The sequence below is a fragment of the Odocoileus virginianus genome, chromosome 4, assembly GCF_023699985.2.
Source record: "Odocoileus virginianus isolate 20LAN1187 ecotype Illinois chromosome 4, Ovbor_1.2, whole genome shotgun sequence".
Classification (NCBI taxonomy): Eukaryota; Metazoa; Chordata; class Mammalia; order Artiodactyla; family Cervidae; genus Odocoileus; species Odocoileus virginianus.
The window spans coordinates 9,653,334-9,671,561 of NC_069677.1; the positions used below are offsets into that span (position 1 = coordinate 9,653,334).

The 18,228-nt window shown below is 38.8% G+C and overlaps 1 protein-coding gene across 2 annotated transcripts in view; it reads left to right on the top strand.

Annotated features, from left to right (window-relative positions):
* PARP14 (poly(ADP-ribose) polymerase family member 14) overlaps positions 1–18,228 on the top strand; it is a 45,352-nt gene that overhangs the window by 24,494 nt on the left and 2,630 nt on the right. For both annotated transcript variants that reach the window (XM_070466064.1, XM_020912783.2), the window contains exons 9-16: positions 504–582; positions 2,833–2,982; positions 3,262–3,324; positions 3,654–3,821; positions 7,125–7,331; positions 10,389–10,988; positions 12,432–12,565; positions 17,976–18,150. In XM_070466064.1, coding sequence (XP_070322165.1) covers positions 504–582; positions 2,833–2,982; positions 3,262–3,324; positions 3,654–3,821; positions 7,125–7,331; positions 10,389–10,988; positions 12,432–12,565; positions 17,976–18,150 — 1,576 coding nt within the window. The remainder of the gene's footprint in view (positions 1–503; positions 583–2,832; positions 2,983–3,261; positions 3,325–3,653; positions 3,822–7,124; positions 7,332–10,388; positions 10,989–12,431; positions 12,566–17,975; positions 18,151–18,228) is intronic.

Below are 18,228 nucleotides of genomic sequence, written 5' to 3' on the forward strand. Positions count from 1 at the left end.
TTGTGACCCCATGGACTGTAGCTCTCCAGGCTCCTCTGTCCATGGAATTTTCCAGGCAAGAATACTGGAATGGGTTGCCATGCCCTTCTCCAGGCGATCTTCCTAACCCAGGGATCAAACCTGTGTGTTTTGCATTGAGGGCAGATTCTTTACCATCTGTGCCACCAGGGAAGTGAATACTCCAGCATATGGGCATACTAAAATTTATTTAACCATTTTCCTGTTGGAGTTTTAAACTTTAATTTTTTCTCAGTTGCAAACAGCATTGTAATCAGTATCCTTATATTTATATCTTTGTTCACATCTTTGATAATTTTCATAGTGTATATTTCTAAAAATAGAGTTTATGAGTTTTTGTAACCTAAAAATCTATAATTAAAATAAGTAATATTTGAGAGAATTATTCTCTCATAAATATTTGTGCACGTAGGATCAAAATGTCTGAATCAGATTCATTTATCTACTGAGAATTGTGGTGGTTAAAACTGTATTTGTATTTCCAGGCATTCTCAGATGAATTTGCCAGAAGAGCTAATGAAAATTTCATCAGTGAAAAAATTTCCAAGGCTGAAAGTACACAAGGTTCAGTAAAGCTTTTAAATAGAGAAATCTTTATAATTGCTAAATAACTATTCCGTGAGAAGTAAAACAGGATGATTTTTATGAAAAAGTCAATTTTTTATAAATAAAATAGTAAATTATATCCCATATACCTGAGCATGCAAGACACTGGTCATGTTTATGTGATCTGGAGTGAAAGAGTAGGCTGGCCAAATTTGTACAATGGGTTTTTACGTGATGATGAGGCTACTAAGGATGATGTGATAAGTGTTTTCAGAAATAGATACATTTAAAGAAATAAAACCAACCAAATGCTTCTCCTCTGTCAAAGTTACTGTTGTATATTTGAGTTTATCCTGTTTGGAGTTTCTGAAGCTTCTTAAATCTGAACATATATGTCTTCCGTCAGACCTGGGAATTTTTCAGTCATTTCTTCAAATATATTTTTCTGCACTGGTCTCTCTCCTCTCCCTCCGGTGCTTCAATAACACAAATGGTAAGCCTTCTGATAATATTTCTGAAGATCTGTTCTTTTTTAAAATTTCCATCTTTTTTCTCTCTGTTCTTCAGATTTGATACCATTTGTTAATCCACTTTCAAATTCACTGATTCTTTTCTCTGTCTACTATACTATATATAGCCTATCCAGTGAACTTTTAATTTCAAACATTGTCTTTTAAGTTGTAAAATGTCCTTTTGATTCTTATTTTATAGTTTATATTTCTCTGTAGAGATCCCTATTTGCCCTTCATTCCAGATTATTTTCATGCATTCAAATGTGTTTACTTTGACCTCAGGGAGTTATAGTAGTTATAGTGGAGGCTTTGAAGACTGTCTGATTATGCCAACATCTGAGTCACTTGAAGATTAGCATCTATATTGAGCATCTTTATACTTGAGAATTGGTCACATTTTCCTGGTTCGTTGGGTGACAAGCAATTTTGGATTATAGAATGGGTATTTTATTTTTAAAAAGTATTTATTTATTTGGCTGCACTGGGTCTTAGTTGTGGCATGTGGGATCTAGCTTCCTGACTAGGGATTGAACCCCAGGCCCTCTGCATTGGGAACTTGGAGGCTTAGCCATTGGACCTCCAGGGAAGTCCAAAGAATGGGCATTTTAAACATTATGTTGTGCGACTAGGGTCCTGTTAAAATCCTCTGGAAAATAGTCATTGCTTTCTTTGTTTGAGCAGGCAGCCAGTCAGCTAGCTTCATTCTACAAGTTCTGCCTCATCTTATGTTTGGGCAGTGGTTAAGATCAACTCCATTCCTAAGGCCTTTGCTGTGCAGCTTGGGTCTACCCATGTGCAGTCATACACAGAACAGGGGATCACCCTCTCCAGCTCACTGCCCCAGCATTCCCCTTACATTCTGTCTTGCAGAAGGCTATTTTCTAGGTCTTCTGGCCAGAAGGACAAGGTTCTGTCAGAGTTGAAGCTGCGAGTTCTGTTGCCTCATAATTTTGCGTGATCAGGGATCCCCTTGGGCAAAGCAAAGGGGATAGGGAGAGGACCTAACAAACAAAAAGCCAAGAATTTCTCATATACCACATAGACACTTTTCAGACCACAAGTCCCCCTTTTTTTTTCTGATTCTTTTGGACAGGAATAAAACTCTCTCAGTTTTAGCTCCGTGTGGTGTCACTGTGGAGTTCCACATCCAGGGCACCTTGATATAGGGTCTAGATTTAGAAAGGAAAAGTACGGGAAAAAATGAGACTTCTCTGCTATTCTCTTGAGCTCACGGGGACCCATTTTCTCAGTTCTCTGGCCACAAGACAGAGATTCTATGAGAGTTTTGCTGCCTGTCTTCATTGTGTAGTTCTATAATGAGGGCCATGCTTGGCTCAAGGCTGGGAGAGAAAAGAGGAAAAATTACCGAACAAAATGCGAAGCAGTATAGGCTGCTTCTTCAACTTTTGACTCCCTTCCCCAATTTGCCTGCTGTTGTGAACGTCTCAGTTCTCCGAATGTGGCTTTTTGTATTTGTCCCATGTTTTTACTTGTAATCAGTGGAAAAGAAAGGCTCAAGTCGACTAATTCACCTTGGTCAGCAACTGAAGTCCACGTTTGATATATATTTTATAATCCTTTGCCAGAAACAGACCATCAGAGGCTCAGAGGCAGGGCCAAGTTAAATGCCAGAGATCACAGAGAGGGGCAGAGAGAGAGAAAGAGAAGGTTGAGCGGGGCACAGGTGAGGACCATGAAACCTAAGTCATTCTCGCTACTGCTGACTGGTTACTGACTCCATTTTTTTCCTTGTCAGATTTCTATGGGACTATTTCTAAACCTGATTTAGGAGTGTATGAAATGAAGATTGGGCCCATCATTTTCCAGGTAGCCTCTGGAGATATCAGCAAAGAAGAGGCAGATGTGATCGTAAATTCAACATCAAAGTCATTTAATCTCAAAGCAGGTACTTGACTTACAGAATTTTGACTAGTAACAGTAGAGCCCGTGAAGTAGGGTTTCTATAGCCAAACTGGTTTCTACAACTTTGTCTTATTAATACTAATTAATAATTTTTTAATTGTCTTGACTTGTTTTCTCATAATTGGTAACAGTTCTTTTATGAATTTTTCTTCTTTGTTATCAGAAATACCCTAGTTATAGGATTCCTTTGATGATGGGAAAGGCGTTTAGACTGTGAGGCAACCATTCTGATGTGTGTAAACATCTTGATTTTCTCATGTAGGGGTCTCCAAAGCAATTTTAGAAAGTGCTGGGAGAAATGTGGAAATAGAATGTTCTCGCCAAGGTAAGGCACAATGCTTTTTTTGATTCTAAGTTTTAAGTGGAAGACTGAATATGGGAGGCTGTGGAGGATGAGGAAAGTCTTGGGTTTGGGGAGACAACATATTGATCTGGAAATCATACTTTTTACTGAAGAATTCCTGTTGCAGTGAATTATAAATGAAAAGTAATCTCTCGGTTAATAAGAGAAGTGAGATTCACCAGAGCTAGTATTTCAGGAGTTTCTTATTCACAGAGAATACTTTATCTTCCAATTCAGACATTTTCCTTTTTAAACAATCAGAGAATGGGTTCAGCCTCTAATTTTATGTCTTTTTGTCTCATGTTTCCCAGCTCAACAGGGCCACAGTGATTATATAATTACTGAAGGTGGGTTTTTGAAGTGCAAGAATATCATTCACGTCATTGGTGGAAATGATGTCAAGAGATCGGTCACCTGTATTTTGAAAGAGTGTGAAAAACGCCATTACTCGTCTGTTTGCCTCCCGGCCATCGGGACAGGTTTGTGGCCTCTGGCTGTCAAGGCTGAACCCCAAGGCGATCACTTTCCCTTGGATTTGGTGCTGATGGTTAATGGACTTACTACTGAGTCAGCATCAGTCAGTTTCCTCAACTCAGGGCAGCCCCTGAGGGAAGGGGCAAAGCCTGAGGGTAGTTTAAGTAAGAGGGAAAAATGAAGAAAACTGAAGAGAGTATTGGCATAGTAGACATTTGCTTTCTAATATGGAAGGGGAGGGAGAGAAAAAGAAAGTCCGTTTCTCATTATCTTTATCAGCATTCTTCTCTTTTTCACCCCCTACACCTGTCCCATTATTTAGTCTTCAACTTCTCCTCTACCCCTCTTCACTGAAACACCAGTGCATGGACCTCTGATTCCCCCAGACAGCGTCGCCACCCCTGTTCTCTTGCCTCCTCAACAAGTGGCTGGTCATGGGGCATGTCAGCTTCTCAGTCAACAGAACCCGGTAGATTCCACTGAGTCAGAAAACCTAGGCCTTCCTCCTTTCATCCTGCCTGCCTCTTTGGAGTTTCTTGTTTCCCTCAAACTGTATGATTGTGTGAGTCTTCTTTCATAAGGATGGTGTTTTGGGCTTGTCATCTGTAAGTTGAGGCTTTCGAGCTGTTTCCCCAGGAATCTGAGTCCTGTGCATGAATCAGGCACTCCTGCTTGGTCTTCCTACGGGAGCTGCTCAGGCTTGAAGTGGCTGGAGCTGACTGGTCCCAGAGAGAGAAGGCACAGCGCTGGGTTAAACATTCCACTGCTCAGGAATCCAAGTTTGAGTGTCTCATACTGGCATTTTAGGCCCTCCAAAAGCTTAGCTTAATAAACCTAACCATCCTTGGTACTTTCTCGGCCTTCTTCTTATCCTCTATCCCATATTTTGATTTCTCTTATATTTTTCATTCCTCTTAATTTTCCCACATAGAATGTTATGTCTCTTGGGTTCTGTATATCTGAAAGTATGATTTATATACCCTTTATTCTTCCACTCTCTTTGTAGTATCATTCAGTCCTAGCAGATTAGCCAATGTATTATCTTTTTGTCTCTCTCCCTCTCTGTCATTTTTTATGGACACCCACTAATGACTCTCGAGTCTACCTCCATCTGCTTTTTCCTCTGAGCTCCAGTCTTGTGTTTCTGCCTTAACTTTAATTGTGCCAAGAAAGCAGGCAGCCTCAGGGTGGCACCGACCTTCCCAAGGGAGTCCCAGAGTGGAGTCAGAGCAGAAATAAGGAAATGAGGCAGTTTTTGTTTTGTATAAATACTTCTGGGTTACTGAAAACCTGCTGTTTTTTTCCACTAACCTGGTTGCATTGCTGATCTGCACAAATAAATGAAGGTTAGCAATTTCTTGCTCATCTTTTTTCCCTGTCGCTATCCCTAGCTGAGCAGGCCCTTAGACTAACAGATGGAGGAGTTTTCTTCCCTAGTGGTGTTTATGAGTTGAGACTGTAATCAAGACAGTTGCTGGCAGTAAAGGAAGCCCTCTCCCTGTTCCTCACAGGCACCTGCTTGAGGGGAGAGAATGGGCACTGTGTTACCTGAAGGCATCTCAAACTGAAAGCAAACTCTAAACTCCAGTTCATTGTCTTCTCCCCACACCTGCCCTTCCTCTTACAACCCCAAGCATGTTAAAAATATCACTTTCTATCTAGAATCTTTGATTCTATACTCTTTACCACTCCTGTGTGCATTAGCTTACTAATTAGTTTGAAGACTAAGAAAAAGGTTCAGTTCAGAAAGGGCACCTGACCTATTATGAGACACAGACATGTCAGCAAACAACCACAGTGCAGTGTGACCTGTGAAACACATATGAAGGATGTGGGTGGCAAAGGACAGGGAACAAAGGGGCAAGTGTAAAGCCAGTTGGTCACTTGGCCCTGCTGACTTTAATTCCTGAATATCTCCCCAACCCCGACACCCAGTTCTTCATTCTGGCCTCTTCTCTTTGTTCAGCTCTTGTCTTTTGCCTAAACCTTTACTTATAGACTCCTCTTTAGAACTGGGTTTCCCTGCTCCAGTGCTTCCTCTCATTCACTCTTCTATTCCTTGTTTAACTTTCTCAAAACCCGATCTGTTCCCCTGAACACATCACGTTCAACGTATCATACTCCTTGCATAGTTCTATCTGGCATAGCCTTTGCCTCAGTTTCCCATACTTTACCTGTTGAACACCTATTCATCTTCACATGTCACATCCTCTGTGTCCCAAGTGCTTAGACTGTTGAGAGTGGATGAATGTATCTAAACACTACCATTTAGATTCTTCCAAATATCATGGAATAACTACAGATTTGCAATGAGAGTTTCTCTCTTTTTCTGATCATGTAATCAAAAAATCCTGCACAAACCCTCTAGGTTTGTTTTATATGGGAATTGTCTACATTACTACAGTTGTCTCCATAGCCAGGTCAGAGAGGGTTGCTGTCTTTTCTGCAATAATAGTGGGCACAATGAACAGGGATCATCTAAGTGGGCCTTTTGTCTATCACACCAAGCTGCCCAGGGGGCTTTCATATTGCCTGCCTCCCTCCCTCAATATGACAGCTGATATTCATATGGAACTGCTTCCCTGACTTTTCATGAGTCTTTTCAAGGAACTTTCATACTCTCATTTAGGCAGTAGGCTTGGGAGATCAAGATATGAAGTGTGCTTACTATAGGAAAAGACCTTGCTCAGGTGGCAACCTTGAACCCTGCAACTCAGCTAAAATTGCACTGACTGTAGGAGGCAAAACCTCTTGGAGGCTCATGGATAATTTGTGTGCAAAGAATTATAGATTATAACAAATAGCTTATGGATTTAGGTGTCTTACAGAATTAGCTCATTTTAAGTCAGGTACCCAAAGACATCTGAGAGAATAAGAATATATCCATAAAGTCAAGAAATGACTCAACAAAAAGTAATCATTGTTCTCTTTAAGTAGCAATATATGTCAACATACATTATCATCTTTTACTTTTTCTGGGTCTTTTAAGGACACTAGAGAGCCAAGAGAGGTTAACTGTGCTTTGTAACACAGTGAGCTGGGATCAGCTGAATAGAGAAAATAAGAACATCAGACACCAAGTTATGTTTCATGGTTCATTGTTGGGCTGTTCCTGACACCCTGGAACAAAAAGTCCCCATTGCATCTAGGACTTCAGGAGTGTCTGCTGATGCTTTGTTAGTAAAGTCCATGATGATGGGAGTTAAAGCGTGGGAATTTATTCTGAGAATTGGAATCCCTAATTTATTCTTCACTCTTTTCCAGTTGGGCCTTTTTCCCCTAATTATTTTTATTATTTTCCTTTCCAGGTAGTGCCAGACAAGACCCAGATAAGGTTGCAGTAGCCATAATTGATGCCATTGAAGAATTTATTCAGAAAAGATTAGTCCAGTCTATGAAAAAAGTTAAAGTTGTTATCTTTCAGCCTCAAGTACTGGATGTATTTTATGCCAACATGAAAAAAAGAGAAGAAACTCAGGCTTCTTTCCAACAGTCTATGATATCTAAAATTGCATGTGAGTTGTTCATTTTTATGAAATACATGTTCCTAATATTGATTTCACATGAAAAACAGCTATCCTTCTTTGGTAGTTTTATGGAGATATAGTTGACATACATCTCTGTATAAGTTTAAGATATACAACATAATAGTTTGACTTATATTATTGTGAAATGATTACCATGATCAGTTTAGTTAGCATACATCATCTCACATAGATACAATAAAAAGAGAAAACAAAGAAGAAAATAAGAATTTTTTTTTCTTGTGACAAGAACTCTTAGAATTTACTTTCTTAACAGCTTTCATATACAGCATATAGTAGTGTTAACTACAGTCATTAAAGAAGGTTTTTAGACCCAATTCCAATGTATGTGTGGAAGCTTTCCTGTATTCACAAGCAGTTCTCAGATCCCAGCAGGTTGTCTGAGGATTCAACTTGGTTTTGACATCATCTACTCAGAGATGGAATCAGATTCCACAGGCAAAGGGCTCTCAATGTAACAAGATGGCCCTCCACTTTTGATGCCAGTCACAAGCCAAATACTATATGTATGAGAAAAATATTTGGCCATTCAAATGACCAAATATATTTTTTCCAGTAAATCACAATATCATAGTCATCATTCTGTATATTACATCCCTGGTACTTATTTAGCTTGTAATTGGAAGTTTGTCTCTTTTGACAAACTTGTACCTTTCTCCAGTCTCCTTCAACCCTTGGCCTCCAGCCTCCTAGTGACCACAAATCTGATCTCTTTTTCTATGAGTTTTTTTTCAAATTCCTCATTATCAGTTTGTCTCTCTGTCTGATTTTAAATTAGCTAAGCTTTAATGAACTATCACAAAGAGAATTTAAGAAAACAATCTCATTTATAATTGCATCAAAAAGAATAAAATCCCAGAAATAAATTTAACCAAGGAGGTGAAAATCCTGTACTGTGAAAACTATAAAATATTGATGAAAGAAACTGAAGAAGATACAAATAAATGGACATATAGTTTATGCTCATGGATTGGAAGGATTAATATTGTTAAAATATCCATACTGCTTAAAGCAGACTGCAAATTCAATGCAAATCAAAATTCCAATGGCACTTTTCATAGAAGGTAGAATAAACAATTTAAAAATCTGTATGGAACCACAAAAGACCCCAAATAGCCAAAGCAATCCTGAGGAAGAAGAACAAAACTAGACGCATTATACTTTTTTATTTCAAACTATATTACAAAGATACAATAATCAAAACAGTTTGGTACTGATAAAAATAGACACATAGATTAATAGAGAACAACAGTATAGAGAGCCCAGAAATAAACCCATGCACATATGTTTCATTAATTTACAACATGGGAGCCAAGAAAATACAATGGGGAAAGGATAGTCTCATCAATAAACAGTGTTGGGTGCTTGCTTCAGAAGCCTATAAACTGGACAGCCACATGCAAAAGAATGAAACTGGACCACTATCTTACACTGGACACAAAAATTAAATCAAAACAGATAAGACTTGAACATGAGATTTGAAACTATAAAACTCCTAGAAGAAAACATATAGGTAAGCTCCTTGACATTGGTCTTAGTAATGATTTTTTTTAGATTTGACACTAAAAGTACAAATAGCAAAAGCAAAAATGAGTAAGTGTAACTACATCAAACTAAAAAGCTTCTGCACAGTGAAGGAATTCATCAACAAAATGAAAAGGCAACCCACTGAATGGGAGAAAATGTTTGCAAATTGTATATCTGGTAAGGTGTTACATCCAAAATATATAAAGAACTCATACAACTCAATAGAAAAAAAAAAGCAAACAACCTGATTTTAAGATAGACAGAGTGTCTAAATAGACATTTTTCAAAAAAAGATATACAAATGGCCAATAGGTATATGGAAAAGTGCTCAACATTATTAATCATCAGAGAAATATAAATCAAAATCATAATGAGTGATCATCTTACATGATGAACAGCTATTGGCAAAAAGACAAGGGATTTTCTTGATAGTTCAGTGAAATTTAAAAGTCTGCTCTTCCACTGCATGGGGCACAGGTTTCATCCCTGGCTGGGGAACTAAGATCCCACATACCATGTGGCATGGCAAAAAAGAAAAAAAGGATTAAAGATTCAAATATTAAGACCTGCCCATAAAACTTCTAGAAAAAAACATAGGGGAAAATAAATGATAAAAATAAAGCACAAGAAATAACAGTTGTTGGTGAGGATGTGGAGAAAAGGGAAAACTTGTGCTCTTTTGGTAGGAATGTAAATAGGTACAGCCACTGTGGAAAACAGTATGAAGTTTCCTCAAAAGATTAAAAATAGAAATACCATATGATCTAGCAATTCCATTTCAGGGTATTTATCTGAAGGAAATGAAATCACTTTCTTGAATCCATGTTCATTGCACCATTGTTTTCAATAGCCACAACATGGAACCATTGAAAGCTGAATTATAAAGAAGATGTTATGTATTTCATTAAATATATATGTAATGAAATATTACTCATCCTGTCCCCATTTGAAAGGAGGATATGTCCTGTCCCTATTTGAAAGCTAGGCTTTTCCCACCTTTAAAGTAGCTTTTAAAACACCAGTACTCTCAAGAGGGAGGGGAGATGTAGATATATGTACATATATATATAATGAGATATTATATATATAATGAAATAGCACTCACCGTAAACAAGAAGGAAATCCTGCCACTTGCAACAACATGGTTGGACCTTGAGGACATTATGATAAGTGAAATAAGACAAAGACAAATACTCAATGATAGCCTTTATATGTGGAATCTTTAAAAAAAAAATACTGAACTCATAGATATAGAAGACTGGTGATTGCCAGAGGTAGGGTAGGTGGTCATGGTGGGCAGAGGGGAATGAGAGGTGGGTGAAATGGGTAAAAATTGGTCAAAAGCGTAAAAACATCCAGTTATAAGATAAGCAAGTCCTGGGATTGTAATGTACAGCATGGTGACAAAGAAAGAAAGAGAGAGAGGGAGAGAGAAGGAAAGGAAGGAAGGAAGAGAGAAAGAAAGAGAAATAGCTAATCTTCTTTTCTTTTCTTTTTTAGCATTTTTGGGCTTCTTAAGTAAATCTCCCAAAAAACGGACTCTGGTTTTAGAAAAGAAAACAGAAATAGCAGTTTTTCAGGTGTGTGGTAGAAATGTAGAAAGTGTGGAAGCCGCTCTCTTGTGGATACAGGACCTCATTCAAAATGAACAGTGTCCCTACAGCAGTGAAGATGAATGTATCAAACACTTTGATATAAATGAATATAAAGAATTGAATGAGCTTCAGAAGAAGCTAAATATTTCCATTTCCTTGAACTGTGACAGACCTTTGATTGAGGTTTCTGGAATTACCAAAGATGTGATACAAGCTAGAAATGCAATTGAGGACATGATCAAGAGAGTTAGATTGTCCAAAGAACAGGAATCTTTGGCAGATCGTACCAGTGATTTTGTAGAATGGCAATATAAGGACTATAATAATAAATTTCATAGTTTTGACAAAATAACCAACATGCAATTGGAGGATGCAAAGAAACAAAAGAGAAAGACAATTGATGTCAAAATCAATAATCAGAGCTACACAGTGGACTTGAAGACATATATTGCTACAGATGCAAAAGGAAACAGCTTATCTGTTCAGCGCCATACAAAATCTGAAGGTGAATCAAACTTTCATGCTTGCTCTCCATTACTTTAGGCCTGTGTTGTGTATTGTATGTACATCAAAATGTTGTTCAAGTAGACAAAATCCAAGTAGCCCTTATGGAAGAAAATAGAAAACTTGGTCTCTGGGTTGAATGAGCTTACACTTTGGCCAGGAAAATACAGCGTGGCTGCACCCAACAGCTGATCATTATTATCTTCATGGTAGCAATAGTCAAATGTTGCATTTGTTCTTGTCTCTGCAGTTTACAAGCTTCCTGGAGTCAGTTTTGCTGGGGTGGGGGTGGTGGTAATGGCTGCTTCAGTCAGGAAAGGGAATGCCATGGGCTGTAAAGTAGCCTAAGGCTTTCTAGAACAAAAAGAAAACAGAGTGGGCACTCGGAGTCTGTGGCTAATGACTGAGTGGATGGGGAGCCTGTAGGGTCTCCCAGAAGTCACTTCCTCCTCTGCCTGAGGATAAGAATCCTTGACACAAACATCAGGAAGCAGCCTTCAAGGTTCTCGAGAAGGGAAAGCTTGTCTTGTGTAGACAGCTATTCCTGCCTTTGAACCACAAAAATCCCCCACTGAAAACTACTAAATGGTTTTCAGTACATTGGGAGATCAATGTGAACGAATTCCTCAGACTCTGAGCAACCCTGGGGAAATGACGCTTCTGTTTAGCAGACGCGGACGCCGAGCTGCCACCCCCAGCCTGCCACATAGCTAAACCTCCCACCTACCCAACTCTTAAGGATGCTGTGAGGAATAATGAAAGAATGGATTGGGAGGCTCTGGTAGTGGTGGTGAGTTCTGGCAAAAAGCCAAGCGTTTGTAAGCAAAACATTAATGACTATTTATTGAAAACATTGTAGGAAAATAATTTATATTGTACAATTATTATGACTTAATAGAGACTGAGCAGAATATGTGGCTGAGTTATACTACACCAAGAGTTCTCAAATCTGAGCATGATCAAACCTGTAAGATGCAGGTTCTACCCTCGGAGATTTTGATTCAGTAATCAGTAAGAGCTTTTTTTTTTTTTCTTTGTTGTTGTTATTTTTGGCTGCGCTGGGTCTTCATTGAGGTGAGGGGGCTGTTTGTTACAATTCGTGGGCTTAGTTGTTCTGCAGCGTGTGGGCTCTTAGTTCCCTGACCAGGGATTGAACCCTTATCCCCTGCTTTAGAAGAGGAAGTCTTATTCACTGGACCACCCAGGAAGTCTCTGTGAGGGTTTTTTTTTAAAACAAGCATTTTAGTTGGTTCTGATTTGGGTTATCTGTGGTTCACATTTTGGAAATGTTCTTCTAGAAAGATAAGAGGCTTCTTGTACACTTCAAATTAGGAGATTGTAAAACAAGAGCACAAATGATAGGTTTTTAAAGCATACCAGGAATATGGACTATGTAGATGAGGCTTCTCAGGTGCGAGGGAGTTTTCAAATGTCTGTTTTGCAGTTGAGCTGCCCCCATACTGGAGTGATATGAAGCAGCAGAAAGTCTGTGTGGTTGAGCTACAGCCTGATCATCCAGAATACAAAACTGTGGCAAGCAAGTTTCATGAGACCTGTGCTCAGTTCATCATAGAGAAGGTAAGCCTTCTGCTGACATGGAGATTCTTCATGGTAGAAAAAGGGCTGTCATGGTCCTAGATAAATACATTTTTATTCACAGCACATATTTTTACCCAAAATTAGCATAGTTTATGGTAATTAAGTTTTAAATTCTAGATCCTACTCCTGTCACTATGATTACTGAGTCATTGAGATTCTTGTGTTAGTTATTACAGTATCACATTAGATTGTAATATGATATTATAACACTAAAGATAAATATTTACTTTGTGTAGCAAGCTAATAAAAATGCCTAAATATGGCTCCTGAGTTGGAGTTGATAACTAACTAGCAAGACAAAGAGACACAGGGAGGCCCCTCAGATCAGGACTGTATGCTTCTGCACCACCACTCACAGATCAACAGTGCCCTCTTCCTTGATAATTCAGTGGTCCTTTCCTTTTTCATTTCCTTTATTTTGGCATCTTCTGCTTTTAAATAGTAGTTTAAAAAGTTTGCTTTTTGAAATTATTTTCTCCTTGGATTTTTAGGTCAATATTATTTTGATGCTTTCTTCTCCTTCTTTAACTAATTTTCCTTTCATTATCTCTGGTATCTGTTTCTCCTCTAAACCCCTAATCCTAGGTTACCCACAGATTTATATGCTGGTCTTCTGTCTCTGCTGGAGAAGGGAATGGCAACCCACTTCAGCAGTCTTGCCTGGGAAACTCCATGGACAGAGGAGCCTGGCGGGTACAGTCCTTGGGGTCGCAAGAGTCACAACACGACTGAGCAGCTAAACCACCACCAATATTCTGTCTCTGCACTTTACTAAGGATTGTTTTTACTCTTCTCACCTGCAGCTATTGTTTCAGTGTTGACAGTTCTCAGATCAGCATCACTAATCTAGATCTTTGACTCAAGCCCTGGAACATACTCCCAGTGGCCTAAACAATATCCCTGCCTGAATATCTGTCTGCTAACTCAATTTCCCTGAAGCTTAACTTATCTCATCATTTCCCCCTTCTTCCCACTTTCTGTCCTTGATTCCATCTCTTTCTGAGGAAAGCTAGAGATCTTTGAGTACCTTCCTTTCATCCATAATAACAAGTCTTTCAATAAGGACTGTATTTTCTGTCTGCAAATTTTCTCTTATTCTCTTTTTGCATTGCTACCACTCTGTTATTCATGTATTTAAGTGATGATAATAATAATTCAAAACAGATTTGAAGTCTCCTACAAAGCTGTACTTCAGATAACATAAATGAAGAAAATGGACAGAAAAAGAGGGTAGGGAAATTAGTTTCCTAATACTGTTAGTACTGTTAGTTTACACTAACAAGTTCCCAGTGCCGTTAGTTTACAAAAATACATAACATGTATTTTATGAGATCCTAGATAGTTACTAGAAGAGGCCCTCGAATTTGTCCTTGTGCTTCCTAGTAGACAATGCATAGAAGTAAACACTCAACTTTAAGTATTATAATGTCTATAAATCAAAGAGCAAAGCATTTGATTAGGAGACTTAATTCTTCACAATACTGAGACTGACTCCTGAGAGAGTTCTCCTGTGAGTAAGTACTAGAGAATATCTTCAAAGTCATCCTCACAATGAATTCAATATCAAATTTTATGCCAGTGTATTTTTTTTTTAGTCTCTCAATATAGGAAGGAGAGGAATAGGTGAGAGAGATTAAGAGGTACAAACTTCCAGTTGCACAGTAGTGGAGTCACAGGTATGAAATGTGCAGTGTGGAGAATATAGTCAGTAATTAGTCACATCCTTGTATGATGAGTGATTGTAGCTGCACTTATGATGATGATCATTTTGAAACACATCGAAGTATTGAATCACTATGTTATATAATAGGAACTAGCATGGTGTTATAGGTCAATTATACTGCAAAAATTAACAGACTCATCATAGAGAAAGAGATGATTTGTGGTTGCCAGAGGCAGGGGGTACCAGGAGAGGGAATGGGTTGAAAGGTAGGCAAAAGGTATAACTTGTGGTTATAAGATAAAGGAGTCCTGGGGATGTCATGTACAACATGATAAATATAACTAACACTGCTTTCACACACTATGTCATGTGTGATAGTTAGGAGAGTGGATCCTAGAGTTCTCATCACAAGGAAAAAAATTGTTTCTATTTCATTAATTTTATATCTTTATGAAATGATGGATGTTCACTGGACTTGTGGTGACTGTTTCATGATATATTTCAGTCAACTCTCTATGTTGTACACCTTAAACTTATACAGTACTATATGTATGAAAACTGCTGCTGCTGCTGCTAAGTCGCTTCAGTCGTGTCTGACTCTGTGCAACCCCACAGACGGCAGCCCACTGGGCTCCCCGTCCCTGGGATTCTTCAGGCAAGAACACTGGAGTGGGTTGCCATTTCCTTCTCCAATGCATGAAAGTGAAAAGTGAAAGTGAAGTCGCTCAGTTGTGTCCGACTCTTAGCGACCCCATGGAATGCAGCCTATCAGGCTCCTCTGTCCATGGGATTTTCCAGGCAAGAGTACTGGAGTGGGTTGCCATTGCCTTCTCCCATATGAAAACTATATCTCGATAAAACTGGAAGAAAAAATAAGCTTGCCAAATAGATAGATAGATCCCTCTATATAAACCTGTTGAGCAGAACAATTCTATGTGGTACCAAGAAAATGTAGTTCAAGTACACAGCTCAGTGATGATCTGGTTCTGGGAGAAGTTTCATTCAAAATACCAATTATAGTCCTCTGGGGGTCGGGCTCTGGCACACTGTGATGAGATGCCAATTCTAGATTGAGCAGGATCACCCAGTTGACCGGAAATGTTTGCAGTTGGCCCCGAAGGCTTACCATATGTTGACAGACCTTCACTAGAGAAATGACTTCACTCTTTTCTAGTGGAACCCTCTTTTCAAATGAAATCTTTTTTAAAAATATATTATTTATTATGACTGTGCTGGGTCTTCATTGCTGCATGCAGGTTTTCTCTTAATTGCAACGAGCGGGGGCAACTCTCTAGTTGCAGTGCGCAGGCTTCTTGTTGCCGTGTCTTCTCTCGTTGAGGAGCACATGCTGTAGGCACCCGGGCTTCAGTAGTTGTGGTGCACGGGCTCGTAGTTGCAGCTCATGGTCTCTGGAGTTCTGGCTCAGTACTGTGGCACATGGGCTTTGTTGGCCCATGTGTGTGGGATCTTCCTGGACCAGGGATCAAACCCATGTCCCCTGCATTGGCAGGCGGATTCTTAAATTATTGGACCACCAGGGAGACCCTCAAATAAAATCTTATGTGAAATCTCGGTCTATGACACCAGTAAAAGCAGAGCTTTAGATTGTACTTAAAAGCAACTCTGTGAAGTTATCTGTAGTACAAAAACACTAACATGAAAAATGGGTGGTCTGTCATCCTCCATGACTATCATGTCTTGTGACTAAGATTTCATCACACTCATGAACTTCCACCTAGATTCAACAATTTTGTAACATTTGCTTTCTTCCCCCTTGCTCTCTGTTTTTCCTGAAACAACTGAAATGTTGCAGATATCATGACACTTCTAAATATTTTAGCAGGTCCTGTAAGAATAAAGGCATCCTCCCAAATAGCACAAATATCATTATCCCATGTAAGAAAGTTAGCATTTTTATTTAATAATATTCAATAGAGAGTGAATATTCAAGTTTCCCCAGTTGGTCAAAACAGCTTTCTTATAATGTTCCCTCAACCCCTGCCTCCATCTGGATTCACACATTGCACTTGATCATTATATTAATATCTCCTTCATCTCTTCTGATCTAGAATAGTACTCCTGCATTTTTAAACATTATTTTTCATGATACTGAAACTTTAGAAGAGTTTAAGCTAGTTGTGTTGTAGAATATTCCACATTCTCACTCTATCTTGCCTAGATTCTTTAAAAATCCAAGCAGTTTTCTTATAGATTCTAATTTGTCTGATTCCTCATGGGATCATTTAAGTTATTCCTCTGTCCTCTTTATTTCTGGTAAACTTAAAGAGTTAGGTTGAAAGTCTTGGGTAAATTCGGATAAGTTTTTGCAGGAAAATTTTTTGCAGGTAATGTATCAGTCTTCTTTATATTTTTATTGAACTATGAGCATAATTTTAAATAATTATCTTTCAATTAAAAAATAAATTTTAAAAGAATGGTTTCAAAACTATATGGATAAAATTTTAAGGCTTTAAAAAATGAGTAAAATAGGGCTTCCTTGGTGGCTCAGTGGTAAAGAATCTACCTGCCAATGCAGGTGACATGAGTTTGATCCCCGATCTGGGAAGATCCCATATGCTATAGAGTGGCTAAGCCCTTGTGCCACAACTACTGAGCCTGCATGCCCTAGAGCCTGTGCTCCACGACAAGAGAAGCCACCACAATGAGAAGCCTCACCCCCAACCAGACAGTAGTCCCCATTCGCCGCAACTAGAGAAAAGCCGTTACAGTGACAAAGACCCGGGACCATAAATAAATAAAATTATTTCTTAAATGAGTAAAATGAGTAAAATTTAAAGTAAATAGAAATGGAAGTGGACAGTTTGAAGATTAAAAACTTAGTTGTAGGCAAAAGGAAAAATAAAATTTAAGATTATAAATTGGATCAACAAAATACATGATAATGCTGAGACCTGGAACTAGTGGCAAACTATCTTAAATAAGAAAACCAAAACTGAAAAAATAAAACAGATAAAGACACATAATAATAGTGTCAGACTTGAGAGTTCTTTGAACTAGAAGATTCTGACCACAGAGACCCTTCACCTTGTGCCTAGTTATAAGGGTCCTAGCCCCCTTTGCCCACCCCTCACTCTTTCCCAAGTCAACCTTATGAAACTGCCACTACCTGGTGATTAGGGGAATGTAGAAATTGATCTGAAATCCAAGGCTCAAGGAGTTTCCACCATGATCCTGGAGGCCAAAGAGTATGGTCAAAGTATGGCCACTCTGGTCTATAACCAGATCCCCTCCCATTCCACTCTTCCAACTGGACCAGAGATTAATTTTCATTAATTAATTTCCTTCTTGCCTAGACACTCTAGTTCTTCTCCTCCTATTAGAACATGGCTAGATAAACCAGTATCCCAGAACTGGAGAGGAGTGCAGCAAAGTGACAAAGTGAGATAGATGGCAACAGGAGCAGTTAGAAGCTGGAGAGGCTTTGGTCAGCCAAGTTCATATTATTGAGGACTTACGATCCTAAACATTGTCTGCCCTCATATGGTGCATAAAAGATGTTGGAAATTAAATTAATATTCTTACCTAGGCCTATTTCTCTGAAACTCTAGACCTAAAAAGATTTCTGAATGCAGAATGTGTCATCTGGCATTGAATTTGCTGTTTATTGTAATCTGTACTTAAGAAAAATAGTGGTCATGTTTCATCTCCTGTATCTTGCCAAGGACTCTTAGCACCGACAGGAAATTTTTCCTTATTGACTTGCAGATTGAGAGGATTCAGAATCCAGAGCTCTGGAAACACTATCAGACAAAGAAAAACAACATGGATGCCAAGAATGGCCAGATGACCAATGAGAAGCTGCTCTTCCATGGGACAGATGCTGACTCAGTGGCACTTGTCAACGGAAAAGGCTTTAACCGCAGTTACGCTGGAAAGAATGGTAAGGAAGCACGTAATCTGGCTGCTTCGAAGGAGGTGTCAGCCATGAGAGTTCCAGCTGGCTGGGGACAGCGTGGAT